The 17,930-nt window shown below is 48.7% G+C and overlaps 1 protein-coding gene and 1 pseudogene across 1 annotated transcript; both read right to left on the reverse strand.

Moving 5' to 3' along the window:
• Positions 1-1,796: 1,796 nt before the first annotated feature.
• Positions 1,797-1,939, reverse strand: LOC117287085 (annotated as a pseudogene).
• A 9,355-nt stretch (positions 1,940-11,294) lies between these two features.
• Positions 11,295-17,203, reverse strand: Plau (plasminogen activator, urokinase). Its single transcript, XM_010607208.3, has 11 exons — positions 17,130-17,203; positions 16,795-16,881; positions 16,337-16,367; positions 16,074-16,181; positions 15,608-15,782; positions 15,341-15,432; positions 14,969-15,185; positions 14,598-14,743; positions 13,769-13,909; positions 13,274-13,422; positions 11,295-12,379 (listed from the first exon to the last, which is right to left on the reverse strand). Exons 2-11 carry the CDS (start codon positions 16,849-16,851, stop codon positions 12,191-12,193), a joined length of 1,305 nt encoding a protein of 434 aa, XP_010605510.1. The 5' UTR covers positions 16,852-16,881; positions 17,130-17,203; the 3' UTR covers positions 11,295-12,190.
• Positions 17,204-17,930: the final 727 nt, after the last annotated feature.

A 17,930-nucleotide genomic window follows, 5' to 3' on the forward strand; every position in this document is an offset into this window, starting at 1 on the left:
AAAAAAAAAAAAAAAAAAAAATGAGGCCGGGTATGGTAGTGCACACCTGTAGTTCTAACACTTGCGAGGCTGAGGCATGAGGCTCGTGTTTGAGGCCACCCTGGATTACATATACCCTGTCTCAAACAAACAAATTTTGTAAAAACCCTTGAAGCCTAGAAGAGTTTTTTCATATGGGTTTTTTAGATGAGTCAAAATGTGTTCAGGATAGTACGGCCGTAGATGTTGGTGGATTTGAAAAATTATTTTCTTTCCACTTTGTCCATTGTGAATAGGAATGTCTATTACCATTACCCTGTTTCTATCCTCGGCAGCAGATAAATTGTTTCTTGAATTTCATGGGCTCACAAATGGAAAGAAATTGTACCTTAGGGTAGATTATACCTGGCACCTCACTATTCCTTAGGTAGATGATTTAGATGATAAGATTTTGGATCTTTGAGCTGATGAGATTTAAATTAATGAGATTTTTTTTTTTTTTACTTTGTGCTGATGCTGTAGTTGTGCTTTGGGGGGACGTTGAGATGAGATTAGCATATTTTGCACACGAGATAAGTGTTACTCTTGGAAGGCCAGAGGACAGACTGCGCTAGGCCATCTCTACGACACCCACATTCTCGTCCCCGGAATCTCTGCGTCTGTCCACTCACGTGGCAAAGGTGAGTTTGCAGCTGTGATCAGCACACTGGGATAGGCAGGTGATCTTCCGCTCCCTGGGCAGAGCCAGTGTGATCGCACTGTACAAGAGGCCATCGCTAAGAGAGGAGCAGGTGGGCCAGAGTGAGAGAAGTTGTGGCCACTGAGGTCAAGGTCAGAGTTGCACTGGGCCATGAGCCGAGGAATCCAGGCAGCCCCTAGGAGTGCCTCATAAAAGGCAAGGAAATGGGTGCTTCCTTAGAGGCTTCAAAAGGAGCCCTGTACTGCCATCCCATTTTGGATTTCTGACCTTGGGAATCATAAAGTATGAAATTTATGTTATTTCCAGCCATTGAGTTTATGGTAATTTGTTACAGCAGTGATAGGAAATTAATACACTAACTTCTTCCTAATCCAAGCTCTGCAATGTCCCAGACAACCTGTTCACTCTCCCACCTGAGGCTCCTTTCACCTTTCTTTCCATGTCCCTGGGTTTCCAATGTGAAAACCCCTAAGTTTCACCTCCCACAGGCTGAGACCAGTTGTTTCCTTGGTATACTTCCTGCTCTTTCCTAACCCTTCCCAGATCTGCATCTACTGTTAGCCTGGTAGATTTTAACTCTAAACATTAAACTCTAACATTAAAATCACTGGGTAATGGTAGACTTAAAAAATATTAAAGCCCAGCTCAGACCCAGTTAAGGCAGAGGTGGCCTCAGGTTATCTGTGTTTTGTTTGTTTGGTTGGTTGGTTTGGTTTTTTGAGACAGGGTCTCGCTATATTTTCTAGGCTGGCCTCAAAACCTAGGCCATCTTCCTGCCTCAGCCTCCTTAGTGAGTGCTGAGATTATAGGTGTGTATCACCATGCCCAGAAGGCTATCAGTTTTTTAAAGCTCCCCAGGTAGTTCATTTTCTAATTATAATATGTTTGTGGTACATAATGATTATAATTATCATGGGGAATTGGTATATGCACATAATACATCTTAATTCTTTTTCCTGTTCTTTTGTTATTGTTTTTTATCCCTTCCCCACCCTCCCTCCTTCTTCCAACTGTCAGTCCCCTTTTCATTTGCAAAAGCTCTATTTTCAACATTTTTTCTATTCCTTTTCCCTCTTCTTCTGCACCCATTCCATCTCTTGTTCTCCATCCATTTGAAAAAGATTTCCCTACTTCTTTATCTATCTTCTATTTTGATATTATATATATATATGACTCTCAAGTTATGACCAGCCTGACGTATGAACCACTTGGATTAGTTAGATACTACACTTGATCTTAGCCAAAAGGCCGAGAAGCGATTGGATTAGTTAGGTTAATGGAAGATTCATCTACCTTTTGTTAGCTGTATTTTGTTTTCTTTTGAGACAGAGTCTCACTATGTAGTTCAGGCTGGCCACAAACTCACTGTGTATCCCAGGCTGGCCTTGAACTCACAGCAATCCTCCTGCCTCAGCCTCCTCAGTGCTGGGATTGCAGATGTACAACACCACACCTGGCCCTCTTGCTATCTATAGTGTGTGCCCAGGTAAACATCCAGATGTCAGCTACATTAACTTACAACTAACTTGAGTTACAACCAGCTCTTGAGTTCATAAGTCAAAAGTCCAGTCCACTCTGATCACCTGCAGTACCTATCAACATGACTGCAAGGTTAGAAGGGGTCCTAGACCATCCTTGTCCCAAGAGTTTGTATTTAAAGCTCAGCGGCAATGCTTCAATGTGCTGCAGCACTTTGGAAAATGCAAACACATTTCGCAACTCCAACTGCTCAAACAGGGGCCTGCAAGCCTAAAACGGGCCATTTCCTACCTCAAGTCCACCGGCCTTGAACTCCCCCAGCCTTGCCCTATGCAGCCATTCTCTCCTTACCCATGTCTCTCCCGGAATAGAGCCCTTTCGTGTGCTGCTCCCCTTCCTGGGGCTTCCTTCCTTCTTGATTCTTGGAATGGTGAGTTTCTTCCTCATGTTTCAAGATTATTTCTGCAGCACACCTTTCCCTGGCTGCCTGTGTCTACAGAGGATCCTATTGTGTCTGCAGTCTTTGTCGTCACCTGTCTGATGCACTTATCACTGTTGCAGTTTTATCTTGTGGCATCATTATTTTATTAATGTTCCCCATACACACAACTGTATCCTATCATAAGGTTGAGGACCATGTGGATTTGATCATCATTGCTTCTTTAGCCCTTGGCATGATCTCTGAAATACAGTAGACCTTTAACAAATACTTGTTGAATGAATGCTTTCAAATGTATTTTCTCAAATCTTTTTATTTTTTTGGTGACAGGATCTCGCTATGTAGTTCAGGCTGGCCTTGAACTCACTGTGTAGCCCTAAAACTCGAGGTGATCCTCTCCTGACTCAGCCTCCCAAGTGTACCATCTTCTTTTTCACATGCCTATGTTCACGTGCTAAACAAACATTTGTATCTCGGTTTTTATCATCAACTTTTCCCATGGTATTACACATCCCTCCAGTCCTTATATGTACAACATAGTTAATAATAAATAACACTCATCCAACCTACCTTTGAGGATGGAGGCATCATAGAAGAAGTATGTGAAAGTTCTTTGTAAATATGTGTGTATGAGACAGCGTTATTTGCATTTCAAAGGGTATGTTGGTCACACGTCTTTCTGGTATTCCCTTGCTCCTACTTTTAGACCTGCTTTCCTTTGGGTTTCTTTTCTTTCTTTTTTTTTTTTTTTTTTTTTGGTGCCCTTGGTTCTGCTTGATCACCTGGTGGAAGTTTAAAGTAACTAACTGATCTTAATACCACTAGCCCAAAGAGATTGCATTAAAAAAGAATGAAAGAAAGAAAAGGGGAAAGGAAAGGAAAAGAAAAGAGCAACTCTTAAAAGAAGAGTGCTCAGCCCAAGTTGGTGCAGCTTGGGGTCTGGAAGAGGGCTGAAGAGATTCACTAACTCAGTGATTTCAGCCTTTGCTCATTCATTTAACAAACCCTTAGTTAGAATTGGCCATAGCTGTGTACTGGGTCTAGAAATACAGGGCCAGGGATTTAGCTCAGTGGTTTTGCCACCTGCTTTGCAAGCGCAAGGTCTGGAGTTTGATCCCTGGTACCACAAAAATAAAAACAAAAAAAATTTGCTGGGTGTGGTGGCACACGCCTGTAATCCCAGCACTCAGGAGGCTGAGGCAGGAGGATCACTGTGAGTTGGAGACCAGCCTGGGCTACATAGTGAGTTCCAGATCAGTCTCAACTACACAGTGAGAACCTGTCTCAAAACACCAAAAAGAAAAGAAAAGAAATACAAGCCCTAAGCGCAAGTCTCAAAAAGCTAAGGGTCAAAGGAAGACAAGGAACGGAAGAGAGCACAGTGAGAACATGAGCATGTGGAAGATATGTGACATGGGCATGGAGGGCTAAGAGAGCAAGGTGTAGGAGGAGAGACTGAGGGGCAAATGCAGAAGGGTGAAATGACACCGAGCAGAGGGAACAGCATGAGCAGAAGTGAAGAGAACATGGGGTGCATGGGGCGCACAAGAAACAACAGGTAGTTGCTGGAGAGGGGCCAGCACTGGAGAAGTGACGTGGCTGGAGGAACGGAACCTAAGTGTCTAGAGGACCCTGCCTGCCATTTGAAGGACTGTGGGCTGGATTGTGACGGGAAGTCCGTAGAGAGTTTGGAGTAGTGTGGCAGCAGCGTGAAAGAGTGGTCAAAGAAAAACCAAATTATCGGAGCTTGGCATGGTAGTTTGTAATCCTAGCTACTTGGGAACCTGAGGTTGACGGTTCAAGGTTAGCTTGCGCAACTTAGTGAGATCCTCTCTCAAAGTAAAAAAAAAAAAAAAAAAAAATTGAGTGGGGTACCAGGGATCAAACTCAGATCAAACTTGTGCTTGTGAGGCAGGTGGTAGAAACTCTGAGCTAATTCCCCGGCCCCTCAAAGTAAAAATTTAAAAAGAACCAAGGTTGAAGGCTGGGGATCTAGCTCAGTGGTGCCACTGCCTGCCTTGCAAGTGCAAGGACCCAAGTTCGATCTCCAGTAAAAAAAAAAAAAAAGTACCAAGGTTGTAGCTCAGTGGTAGAGCACTTGCCTAGAATGCACAAGGCCCTTCGAAGGTTCAAGCCCCAGGACCAGCAAAACAAACAAAAAAATTTGAACCTACATGAAACTAAGCTGGTAAAACCAGTTTGGAAACTATTTCAGTTAGCCATGTGGGAGCTGAAAAGTGTGTGAGAGCTAGAGGTATAGCTGAGCACTATGAGGAGAACATGTAGACATGGGCGGTTTGGTGGAGATAGAGCAGTCTCAATGCCTGGCTGAGGGAGGGAGGCGGTATCATTTGGTTTAATGTTCTGCCTTCAGACAGATAAGGTAACTGCAATTGAACAGATGAGAAAGCTCTACCTTATGAGTGAGTGATTTCCCTAAAGCCATATCTACTAAGTTCCCAAACTAGAGTTACCACTGGTGGAATTTTGGGGGTCATTTCCATCCCTCAGGATAGCTAGTCCTGTTAGTGACCTCCCTGACTGCCTACCTAATTGGAGAACTTACTTCTCCAGCCCCATCACCACCAAGCAGTGATCACATCCAAGAGGGTGTGGGCTAATGCTTGTTCCTCAAGTACCCCAGGTCTTTCAGCCCCGTGACCGTGGATCTAAATCCAGGAACTTCTCTAAAACCTCCTGTCCTGTGATGTCCTGTGGGTGAACTAGTTGATGGGTCCATGGTACATATAGGGAGATCAGCAGAGACTGGATCTTGCCCTTGGCCTTTCAACTTCCTAAAACTGAAATATGACTTCCAGTGTTTTGGCAGATTATGTGCACTTAGCAGATAACCAAGTCTAGTGTGCAGGATGTACCAATGGGGCAATTTGTGAGGACTCTGGCTAGTGAGTTTCCAGCTTCAATCCTTGCACCCCACTTTTCAGTTCTAACTTCCTCCTCATATAAAGGAAAGGAAATGACTTCCTTCTCTCACCTGGCTCTCCTGTCCTCACTTGAGCACTCTCTCTCTTTCCAAAGCATTTACAAGCTGGAAAGATGGGACTCAGACGCTCTACCTTGACATTTCCCTTAACTGTTTTGAAGACCAGGGTCAACCTCAACCTCTTTTTTTTTTTTTTTTTTTTTTTTTTTTTTTTTTTTTTTTTTTTTTTTTTTTTTTTTTTTTTTTTTTTTTTTTTTTTTTCTTACTCCTTATCATGCCTGCTCAGTGGTCACAATACAGGCTGAGATTCTGCTTGGGAAGCTCTATGCCAGTGATGACAAGCCTTGTAGAGCTTTCAATGATAAGAAACAGCCCACTGCAGCATGTGTGCTATATGTTCACCATCAGTGGGCTCTTGAGTCCTACTGGGGCTGGACGTATATGCGGAGTTTACAGCTATTGATCAGATCACTTTATTTCCTATTGAAATCTGGCCACACCCCTGGCCTTGGAGAGCTATTAGAATCATGCTGAGAGGCCCAGTAGTGAGCTTACAGGAAGATCTTTTCTCAAAGCCACCCGTTCCTCCTCAAGTCAAGATTTCCTTAAGTACTTACTTCCCTCAGCCCTCCCTCTTCCAGTGAACTCTCTCGTGGCTGAGAGAATGACGAGAAATGATGGAATGGAGACTTAAAGTAGAATAAACACTCTGCTTAGAACATCTATCTAAAGCTGTTTTTCAAATTATCCCCAAAGCAACAACTTCCACAATACATGGCATTTGTTGACTATGCAAATTGTCATGCACCGTACCTAAATCAGAAACTTTAGAGGCAGAGTCCTGCAAGCTGTATGTCATTTTTCCCAGCCCTGGGACTGTGTGGCAATGTAAAGTTTAGAACCACAGTTCTAGGCATTGATTCTGAGACTGTGGGAGGTCAGCCAACCACCCAGGGGGCTTGTTATGCACAGCCTGATGAAACAAAATGGGGCTGGCGCCTGGGCAAGTCTATTTTTAGTAAGATCCCTAGGTAATTCTCATATTAATCAAAGATTAGAATCACTGATCTGAGGAATTGATCTCATCAATTAAGGAAATGTCACTCAGTGTTCTAAATGTCATGTGGCCTGAACTTCTGCAGAGCTTGTTAGAAGGGCACGTCAGATGTATTGAATCAGATTCTCAGTCTAGAGTCCTGGCGTCTGCATTCAGAGCTCCCCAGGTGATTCTCTTGTATGCTAAAGTTATATATATTTGCTAGGTTTCTGGCTTTCATAACTAAGTGAATGTGGTGCTGTCTCCCAAGGAGAATGGTAGGTGAAGTCTGGGTTGGGCTGTGAGAACCAGGCCAGCCTGAGGCAGGTTAACTTCGAGGTGCCCTGCGCGTGACAGCCAAATGGGATGCCAACCAGGCACAGCAAACAAGAGACTGTAGTTAGAGGTGGGGTGTGGCCGGAGATAAGCCTTTGGAGTCATCTGTTGGTAGGAATTTAAACCTGGTTATTCATACAGGGTGGGAAGAAGAAAAGGTTTACTATCAGGATACAGGGAGCCAGTACTTAAGGCTAAGAAGAGGTTGAGATTGCAAAGGAAACCCAAAAATCCAGACACATGAACAATGGCTGTGAATTCTGTGAGATAATTTTACTTTTATAGCTATTTTTAGAGTGGGGTGGAAATTTTTAGTTAAGGAAAAAAAAAACACTTCTTATGGCTCCTGGACCTTAATTAATTTTCTAGATTCTGAAAAACTGTGCCTGAAGGCAAGCGGTGATATTCAAAATATTTAACTAGCAGGACTTCTGGGCGCCAGCCCTTTGATAGGCATCTACGGGAGGGGGGCTCTCAGCTGTGCTGCGCCTGAACCCGGTGGTTGCTGGGCTCTGAAGAAGCACAGAGGGGCTGGACGGCAAATGCTTCTGTGCTTTTTGCGATTGAGAAGTGGTACCCGCTGCTCAGCACCAGCCCTGCCCAAAGCCCTTCACCAGCCGAGTTCCGCCACTACTTCCTGCCTGCAGTTTCCTCTTAGACCTTCTCTACTGTTACTGTGTATTCATCATTTCTTGAGAACACCTTGTCTTTTTATCCTCTGCAGTCTTCCCAGTGCCTAGAGTTCCTTTCTCCTCTTTGCTTTGTACTGTACGTCTTTAAAGGCCCCAATAAAATAGCACTGCCTCTAAGGCAGGTGTGGTGGCACACACCTGTAATCCCAGCACTCAGGAGGCTGAGGCAGAAAGAGCACCTTGAGTTTAAGGCCAGCCTGAACTACATAATGAGATCCTGTCTCAAAACAAAAAAGAAAAAGAAACGAAAAGAAAGAAAGAAAAAACATAAAAAGAAAAGAAAAGGTTGTTGAATGACTCAACTTGACTGCAAGGTTAGAAGGGGACCTAGACCATCCTTGTCTCCAGTTGTTATTTAAAGCTCAGTGCTACAATGTGCTGCCACATGGATCAAAGTTAAAAACATGATGCTAAGTGAAAGAGGCAGTCACAGGAGCCTACATGTTGCATAATTCCATTTACAGGAAACATCCAGAATGGGCAAACCTGTAAAGACAGGAAGCAGATCAGGGACTGATCAATCACTCATGAGGTCAGGGTTAATTGGTAAGGGGAGGAAAATGTCCTAAAATTGGGGCTGGGGATGTGGCTCAGTCACAGAGCACTTACCCGTCATTCAGAAGACCCTTGTTCAGGGTCTTGCTGGGGAGCACTGCAAAAGAAAACAATTCTAAAATTGATTGTAACGTTACCCAACTCTCTGAATATACTGAACATCATCAAGTTATGGACTGTATTTATTCATTCGAGGTACTGGAAATTGAACCTGAATGAGGGCCTTCACACTGGGCTACATACTTGACCCTTTTAAAAAATATTTTTTATTTCGAGACGGGGTTTTACTATGTAGTTCAAGCTGATCTCAAACTCCCAGCAGCCCCCCTGCCTCAGCCTCCTGAGTGCTGGGTGTATACCACCATGCCCAACTCCTGGCTCTTTTAAATTTTATTATTTTATTTTTATTTTTATTTTGAGGCAGAGTCTTGCTAAGATGCAAAGTGTCCCGTGCTGGGCTCAAACTGATTCTCCCTACCTCAGCATCCCAAAGAACTGGTACCACAGGTATGTGCCACCGTGCCTGGCTGGGTTGCATATTTTAAGTGGGTAAAACATATATCAGTAAAACTGTTATTTGAAAAAGCACCTCTGCAACTCCATTGTCTGGCTCAAAAGGCAGCTCAGGTGCCCTGTGGGAGAAAGGCATCCTCCACGGGAACGAGCTGGAGGGATGTGCTGGGGTGTGACTCTTACGGGGAGCAGGCTTGGGAAAGGCACTGCATGAGTAGAAATCCAGTGAAGTCCTGATAATTGAGTGGGGCCACGAGATATTTCAGAAGGGCAGACTGATTGCTGGTGAAAACAAAAACCACTTCAATGAAGTCAAATTTCAGCTGCAGAGGCTGAGGAGCACTTAGGAAGGTGAAGTTGTACTTTGAAACTGGTACTCATGTGTGATCTCCTCCTATGACCCAGGCATCTTTTAGGAGGAAAGAGTTACTATCCAGGAGAGGGTTGAAATTCCCACCCACTGTGCCCGGAAGCTCAACAGCCTGAAAGGAAGGCTGCTCTCCATACCCCACTGGACGGGCTGACCTGTCACACCGTTGGGGGAGCGCTTGAGCCCATGCCTGAGTTTGAACCCTGGCTCTTATCACTTGCAGCTGCATTGCCTCATCTGGGCCCCACAATTCCTCTGTGCTTTCATTTTCTCTACCATAAAGTGGTGACATTTGCCTATAATCCCAGCAATCAGGAGGCTGAGGCAGGAGGATTGCCACAAGTGGAGGCCAGGCAAGGCTATATAGGACAGCCCGATTTACAAAGCCAAGTGAGGTTTGGGAAGTTGAAAGGATTCTTAGGTTCAGGGAAAGACAACAGCTGGCTAGTAAACAGCCTCATTGCTCAACCTGGCAGTGGGGCGCAGACTTCCTGCTTGTAGTGTCTGGGAGCCCTGATGCTGGAGCTGTTCAAGTCTGAACAGGATCTTTCTTGGCCCCTGAGGGGAAAATGAAGAAGCTGGGCAGCAACTCAGCCTGGGCTGGGCCCCAGAGCTTCAAATCATGCAGTTTTCTTTCTTACAGTTTCTGTTTCTCACCAGACAATGCAATCCTGAGATGGGAGAGAGGAGGGGTTCCTGTTCACTTCTATGCAAATTGACTCAGTTTTGTAGCAGATGTTGTTTGGTCAGATGCTAGGTTGGTGCTAAATGACTTAGGACTCCTTAGGCCCCCATGCTCTGGCTGCTTCAGCACACCTTAAAATGACATTGTGGGGATCAAAGGCACAGTACTCACCAGGCCTGGTGGCACATGCCTATAATCCCAGCGCTTGGAGGCTGAGGCAGGAGGGTTATGAGTTACAGGCCAGCCTGAGCTATGCAGCCAGATGCAGTCTCCAAACACCAAAAAACGAAAAAGAGAAGAAAATTCAATATTCTCAGTTCTTCATTTCCAGAGAGCCTCAGAATACCCAGATGTTGTACCTACAAAACCCCACATAGAAAGCTAACTATTTATGCTGAGAACTCACGCTGGCCATGTTTTGAGTTTCCCAGAACCTTCATCTGTTCCAAGCAATTTGTCCCCAAAGGTTCCCAGTCAGTGGTGAATATCAGAAACACCTAGGGAGCTTTCCCAACATCACGAGCCCTGGCATCAGCCCTGACCTGACTCACAATATTGAAAGGTGGGGCCGAGGTTTGTGTATATTTTAAAAAGATTCTCAGGTGACTCGGCTAAGAAGTGCTGCCAAAACCCATTAAAACGACTGGGAAATTCCAGCAATCTGGCACCCCAAATGTCTAGGCAACCCCATTAGGATGTCAGCCAGCATCCTGAGTCCCCTGATCTTAGGGATAGCAATGAATGGTACATTAACACGAGAAAACTCAGTGCCAGCCCCACATACAGATAGTGGGAAGTTGTTTTCTGTTCCCTGAATGCCACAGACTCAGACTAGGGTTTGGGATCAGCACTTTTCATTTATGCAAGTGTTCTTCTTGGTTGAGGTCAGCCCAGGATTGTTGGGTACAGAGTTTGGTACAGTTGATCCTAAAGAGGACCCCTGTGTGCAGTTGTATAGATGTGTACTACACAGAGGCATCAGGCTGAGGAAAAATTGAGAGCTGAAACTCCTTGCACACCACTTACCAAGCTCTGGGGCCCTGGCTCAGAGCCCCTTTATGTGCTTATGGGAGCACTGGCCTACAACTCTCCTAGTTTCACCTTCCAAAGCCACATTAAACTCAGGGATGCTGCACTAGCACAATGAGAAAACTCAACACAGCCCCACCTGCAAAGGAAGGGAAATGTTTTCTATTCCCTGGGTTCACACTGGTGCTTTGCATCAGCAATACTCATGCAAGTGCTCTTTTTGGTTGAGGTCAGCCCAAGGATTGTCAGCCCAAAACTCTACAAGAAACTGCATGTCAGTTTCATCATTTGCTTCTACCTTCCTTCCTTTCTTTCTCTCTCTTTCTTCATTTCTTGAGACAGGGTCTTGCTATGTATTTCAGGCTGGCTTTGTACTCACAGCGATCCTCCTGCCTCAGCCTCCTGAGTGCTGGAATCACAAGTGTGCACCACACACCTGGCTCATTTGCTTCTTTTTATGCTCCCCCCTCCTTTCCCTACAAACACCAGGGAGAGACCAAAACCTTCAGAAAAAAATCATATTTTATTGATCACCTTTATTCAGAATTATAAAAATAGATATAAATAAAAATCACAGAATATAATTATTAAATATTCAGTATACAGGAGTGGCCCTCACCTCATCCAGTGAGGATTGGATAACTAGGCGGGGAGGTCAGAAGGTATAATAACTGGCCCAGAAGGAGGCATCTGTGTGAAAGTGAAACAACAGATGCTAGCACTGGTCACCAGCTATGCCAGACTGATACATTCACAGGCCTATCATGTGAGGGACCCAAAGGGCCCCGTTGACTCGCAAGCTCTCCAGGCAGACTGCTCTGGGTGGCATCACAAACCGCAGTGCAGGGAAACATCCAGACCTACAGTCAGCCCCGAGGACATAGCAGTTCTGACGCCTGCCCTGGCGGCTGGGCCACAAGTCTCCACTGTACACACAGACTTCTGGATCTGTTCTTGGGATACCAGAGCTCTTCCCTCAGCCCATTAGCAGCTCTGTTCCCCAAATCGCTGTTTCCCCTTTGGCCGAACTCCTCCAGAGACTCTGCTGTCACACTCCCTAGTTGGGAAGTGACTCATTTCCCATCCTCGGCCTCCAGGGTGACCTCTACAGGGTGCTAGTTCACCTCCCACCATGCACAGAGGCACCACTGCAGGATTTAGTCCAAAAAAAGTCAGTAGCTGGTCAAAGTGGCACTGAGTCAGGACCACCTCTTCGGTCTGGCCAGGGGCATCTGGGTGGCCAGCACCCAGCTTGTGTCTGAGGGAAACTGTCGTCGTCACCCAGGTGGGCAGCACAAGCCAAGCCACCTCTGCAGAGCCCATCTCTCCAGTCTTTTCCTTCAGCGGATGGAGACCACCCGCCTATGGAAATGGAGGTCAGCATGGGAACAGATGGAAAGCTGTTTCTTTCCTCCCTTGGCTCCCTAGGGGTCCTAGAGGCCGAGGCCATCCCTAGTGTGGAACTGGATCCAGGGCAGGAACCTGGAGACCCTCGTGTAGACTCCTGGCTTGTCCTTCAAGGCGCATCCACGGCCCCAGCTCACAATCCCGGTCAGAGTGAGGTGATAGCTCCCAGTCTGGGGGTCTCGGGTGGAGCAGACCAGAGGCCCTCCGGAGTCTCCCTGGGAAGCCAGAGACACAAGTCATGAGCCCTGGGAGAAGGGTAGTCCCCTCCAACCAGCCCTAGAGCAGGGAGAGGTCCCCAGAGTGGAACTGTCCCAGAGCCTTCCGACTTTCCTTTTCCTGCCACACCAGTGTAAGTTCCTCTGCTGGGCTTTCAAAGCCCTGTCATCTGGCACCATGCCACCTGTGCTGCCAGACCTTACTTCTCCCCACCCTGCAATACGCTACACTTGGTGCCCACTTCGACCGAAACATTCTCCTGTCTTCCCTCCACTTCTCACTTTGTCCCTATCATCAATTCAGTTTCTTTTTAAAGCTACCCCTCGCTGCCCTGTCCTAACACTAACCTTTTTTTTTTGGTACCAGGGATGGAACTCAGGACCTCATGCTTGCCAAGTAGACACGGCGCTACTGAGGTACATCCCCAGCCTGAATGTTAACCTTTTCTAACTCACCCTGAATCTTGAGCACTAAACTATGTCTACTGTTCTCTTTTTCTTATGGTTCTTTTCTTTTCTTTGTTTATTTTTGTTCTTTGAGACAGGGTTTTGCTATGTAGTGCAGACCTGCCCTGAAGTCACTATGTAGCCCCCAGCTGGCCTTGAGCTCCCAGCAATCCTCCTGCCTCATCCTGCTGAGTGCTAGAATTACAAGCGTGAGCCACCACACCCACTTCTTCTGGTCTAAATAAATCACCCCCTCAAATCTGAAATGCCTAGCACAGACTAAGATCATGTCAAATATTTGGGGAACACATAAGGGTGTCTTTAAGCCCCCAAGAGACCTGGCTTCGTCAAGCTTTGGCTGGACAGAGGTTCCTCAATGCTGGCAGAGTCAGGCCCAGGAGCACCAGGGAAGTGTGTGGGTGACAGAGAGTTGCTTGAGATTCTTACCTGACAGGAATCTGTCTCCCACTGTGGGTCAGCAGCACACAGCATGTCAGTGGTAACTTCAGAGCCATAGTAGTGGGGCTGCTGGCACTCCTTGTAGGAAACCAACTTCACAGCAGTCATTTTCAGGCGTTCCGGGTAGAGATAGTCAGCTAGATGGAAGAAATGTGCAGTTTGCTTTAGGATTTGTCTGTCTACTGGGACTCTGCCAGGGAGGGGAAGCAAAAGGAAATCTCAAAAAAAGTTGCTACCAGGGACTTTTCCACCCTTATTCATTTTCCACCTGAACCGGAGACTTTAGCCCACCCGTGCCCATTCACCTTCTATAACTTACCTCTGAGGCACATCACCCCCTACACAGACAGTGCTCGCCTCCCCGTCTCTGGGCCCATCTGCCACCCCCATAGTGCCCCGTCCCCACAGCGGATCATGCCGCACTCATTTCCAGGTCACCGTCTTCCCCCAGATCTCCCTTGGTCAGCCTCGAATGTCACTTACCAAAATTCTCTTTCCCAAAGCCTGTGATCTCACAGCTTGTGCCAAAAGGGGCATCATCATTCTTGGGGGGCAGGCAGATGGTCTGTATGGACCGGGACGGCTGTGCACACTGGCCACTGCTGGAGCGGATCTTCAGCAAGGCTGGGGGTGAGAGAAGGGGTCAGAGAGGAAGGGCCACACCTGGTCCAGTAGCCACCGTCTCTCAATTCCTGACTGTTGAGGGAGTGGCTGGGTCATCCCTGGATCAGTCAGGGTCATAGGTCATTCAGGGAGGTCTGAAGGTGACTTGTCACCTGGAAGCCTCCCCTGCCCATGCTCCAAAGGCTTTGTTCCAGCTGCTGACAAAGACTTAGGCAGCTGGGCTGCCATATAGTATACAGCTGCACAGTTTATTTCTTGTTGAGGAAGCTGAGCCTAAACAGGATGTGGTGGTGCACCCCTGTGATCTCAGCACTTGGCAGGCTCAGGCGGAGGATCGCTGTGAGTTCGATGAATTTAAGGCCACTCTGCTATTAATACAAGACCCTGTCTCAAAAAATAATAATAATGAAATCCAGCCCAAGGCTCTACTCTCCAAATACCCAAATGGAGCATTCTCAGCGCAAACCATATTCCCATGGGGCTATTTCCTCTCAGAAGCAGCTACCTGTTTGGGAAAGTGGAAGTTTCTATAGAGCAGCATCAGATCTCTCATATATGCTTCAGTCTTAGCTCATCCCTGCTAGTCCCTTTGCTGAGTAAGGCAGAAGCTTCAAGTCCTCCACCACTTCAGCCTCTCCTGGGGCCTCTCCTTGGACCTCTCAGCCCAGCCACCATGGGCCCAGCTCACCAATGTCATTGTGGTGCGCCAGGCTTTCAGCGCTGTAGTTCTCATGCAGGATCAGCTTTTCAACCTCAAACTTCATTTCCCCAGGGGTCTCAGAGTTAAGCTTTGACCGGCCCAGGTAGACGATGTAGTCCTCCTCCGGGTATTCACTATGGGAGAGGAGACCCGTCAGACAGCCTGATTGTGCAAAATCCTGCCACTCCCTTCTCCCACACAGAGGCCTCAAAGCATGACTTGTGCCCAGAGGACGTGGGCTACATGGAGAGATGCTGAAGGGGATGATCAAGGTGGGGTCCTCCACAGGGAAGGAGACGGGTGTGCTTGGGGAGGGCAGGAGCATCGCAGAGAAGGGACAGACTGAGGGGGGGACGTACATGAAGCAGTGGGTGGCACTGACAACCCAGCAAGGGCTGATGAGGCTGCCACCGCAAATGTAGGAGACCGAGCCTCCCCGGTTCTTCCTGTAAATGGCTGCAAACCAGGGCTGGTTCTCGATGGTGGTGAACTCTCCACCTATGATCTTAAAGCGGGGCCTCACAGCCTTCTGGCCGCACTGGAACTCTTCCTGTTTGGGAGCAGAGGGACTTCTTCCTAGAGGAGCAAAAGAGGGGTGTCTTGGGTGGTGAGACAGACACACTATCCTTCTCAGGCAGGCCTCCCTTCTCATGTCTCCACTGAGAGAAGACTGCAGCACTGGGAATGTGTCCCCTTCCACCCCACTGTCATAAGCAATCAGTGGCACTCACCAAGAGAGCAGTCATGCACCATGCACTCTTGCACAAACTGCTTTAGACCAATCTGCACGTAGCACCAGGGTCGCCTCCGGTTGTCTGGGTTCCTGCAACATGAAGGACAAGAATGTCATTTGGACCCAGAACATCTCGCCTGCATCCTCCCCTCCAGGAAGATTTTCAAGCAAAGGCCTGGCCAGCACTCCCTGAGCTGACGTGGATGGCAGCCAAGGTTTCGGAGAGGCTGTGGGAGGACCTCTGTTTCTCACCTCCCCACCTCACCTGCAGTAATTGTGTTTGCCCAGGCCCAGGCCCACAGCATCAGATCTGTAGGCGTGGAACTTTTGCTGAAGGACAGTTGCAGAGTTCCAGGCCAGGCAGGGCCGTCCTTTGGTGTCAGTGTGGGCCTTTCCTCTGTAAGAGTGACCATTCCCCTCATAGCAGGTTTTGGATGCATCTGTGAAGAATGTCAGAGGACAGAGAGATGACATGGTTTCCAACCTGACAGATGACTCTGGAAGTCTTCTACCCCCACCTTTTTTTTCTTCTGCTTCTTTTTGTAAAGACATCACTCACTCTGTAGCCTCAAATCATGACAACTCTCCTGCCTCAGCCTCCAGAGTGCTGGGATTAGAGGCGTGCAACACCACCACAATTTCTGCCTGCTCTCACTCACATCCCACCCACCTCTCTCTGACTTGAAATCTCTGGTGCTGCTCCTTCCCAGCGCAAGTCTGCACCCTCTTACCTATCTCACAGTGCTCCCCCTGGAATTTCTTCGGACAGTTGCATCGCAGCATTTTGGAGAAGTACTTGTAGGTCACGCACCGACCTCCGTTCAGACAGCCACAGTTTTCTGGGGTGGGTGGGGGAGGGCAAAAGTGGAGTAAGCACCGCTGTGGAAGGAGGCAAGGAGGCAAGCCAGCGCTGCAGAAGGGCCAGGGAGGGGCTGCCCCTAAGGCCTTCCAAGATGTCTGTGCAGCCAGCTATTGCGAAAGGGGCAATACTCACCTGCATCTGTCTCTCCAACTTTCTGGCTGCCCTGCAAGAGATGGGGAAGGGGGCTGTCACCGGATTGCCCTGCTGGGACCCCGCAGTGAGGATTCATTGGCCTCAGTCCCGCCCCCAGCTCCCTCTGTCTTCGCCCCGTCCATGTCTAACCACTCAACGAATGGAAAACCAGAGGTTTTCAGCCAGGAGACAGGGATCGGCTCAAGCGTCGCCCTCCAACCAAAGCTGTCTCCCTGCGGCTTGCAGCCCTCTTGGTTCTCAACGCCCCCGGGGCCACCCTTGTTCTACTCCCGGAGAGAGTCTGCTGCTGCTTCTGCTGCTGCTTCTGCTGCTGCTGCTTCTGCTGCTGCTGGGATCCGGAGGACTCCAGCTCCCCCATGCTCCTCTCCCTTCCCGGGGCGGTTCCCGGGGTCCCGCAAGCCCCCGCCTGCGACAGGCAAAGCAGGGAGGCCACTCACTTCGGAGTCGCTCACGACCAGGGCGCAGAGGAGCAGGAAGGCCAGCAGGCTGCTCATGGTGGCGGGGCTGGGGCTCGGACCGCGGCTCTGCAAGGCAAGGAGAAGTCAAGGCCAACCGCAGAGGAGCGAGAAGGGGCGGCGCAGCGGGGGTGACTGCGGCTCCGGGAGAAGCCCAGGTTCCCCGCGGGGCACGGGCTGGACTGCGCCTCCCTCTGGCTGCTTCGGGCTCCCCGAGCAACCCGGCCCGGCATCTTCCGGGTCACACAGGAGCCAAGCGTTGGCCGGGCCCGCAGCCAGGGAGGGGGAGGAGGGAAGCGGGCAGGAGCCGCACTCACCGGCAGGCGCGGGGCTCTGCAGGGGTTAGGTAGGGACGGAGCCGGCTGGGGGCTCGAGTCTAGCGCTGGACTGGAGTCCGCGGCCCGGCTTTATATCAGGGCTCGCCCCGCCCCGGCCCCGCCCCGACGCGCCGCGGTCCCCCCTTCCTTCCTAGTGCTGGATCTGGACCCCGGGAGCTCCAGCCACTTTAACGAAGAGCGCGTGCGTGTGAGCGTGTGTGCGTGTGTGTGTGTGTGTGTGTAGCGGGTGGGTGACCGATGCCCACAGAACCGGACCAGCAATCTTGCGATCAGTTTTTCGCCCTTCTGCCTATTAGCCTGGCCCTGGACCCCGCCCCGGAGCAGCGTCCCCGGAATCTCAGAGGCGAAAAGGAGAAGCTCGCTATAGACTTCGTCCTTGCTCTGAAGCCTCCTCTCCAGCCCCTTGATGAGTTCTCCGACCTGTCCATCCTTTGCCGCCACAAACCTAGGGAAGTGATTCAGACCCACGCAGACAGGGGCAGAGTCCACAGCTCATATAGTATCTGTATCAACGTGAATACCGGGTGGGACAAACTACCTGAGAGGCAGTTACAAAAACACCTGCTAACAGGGGACGCCTGGTGTCCCCAGACATCACCGTATAGCTTGTGGGTGGATGACGAGCTGGATTTATTGCTCACCGCAGGAAGAGGATTTGATAGTTGTCATCCGAGGGGCAAAGGCAAGGCCAGATCTTACTCTGAATTCACTCTTTGGTTTAGGGTCCGTCTTTGAAAGGACAGGATTGTGGAAAGCCTGGTAAGGATTGGATATGCTATT

This window comes from Fukomys damarensis, unplaced genomic scaffold, assembly GCF_012274545.1.
Source record: "Fukomys damarensis isolate Sample0158 unplaced genomic scaffold, DMR_v1.0_HiC HiC_scaffold_20, whole genome shotgun sequence".
Lineage (NCBI taxonomy): Eukaryota > Metazoa > Chordata > Mammalia > Rodentia > Bathyergidae > Fukomys > Fukomys damarensis.

Excerpts from the sequence above, each read along its gene's own strand:
- Plau (XM_010607208.3), bottom strand. The coding sequence starts at position 16,851 with ATGAGCAGCCTGCTGGCCTTCCTGCTCCTCTGCGCCCTGGTCGTGAGC. Across the intron at positions 15,783-16,073 it reads GGGGGAGCACTGTGAGATAG|ATGCATCCAAAACCTGCTAT; the intron begins GTAAGAGGGTGC and ends CATTCTTCACAG. Across the intron at positions 15,433-15,607 it reads GGCAAACACAATTACTGCAG|GAACCCAGACAACCGGAGGC; the intron begins GTGAGGTGGGGA and ends TTCATGTTGCAG.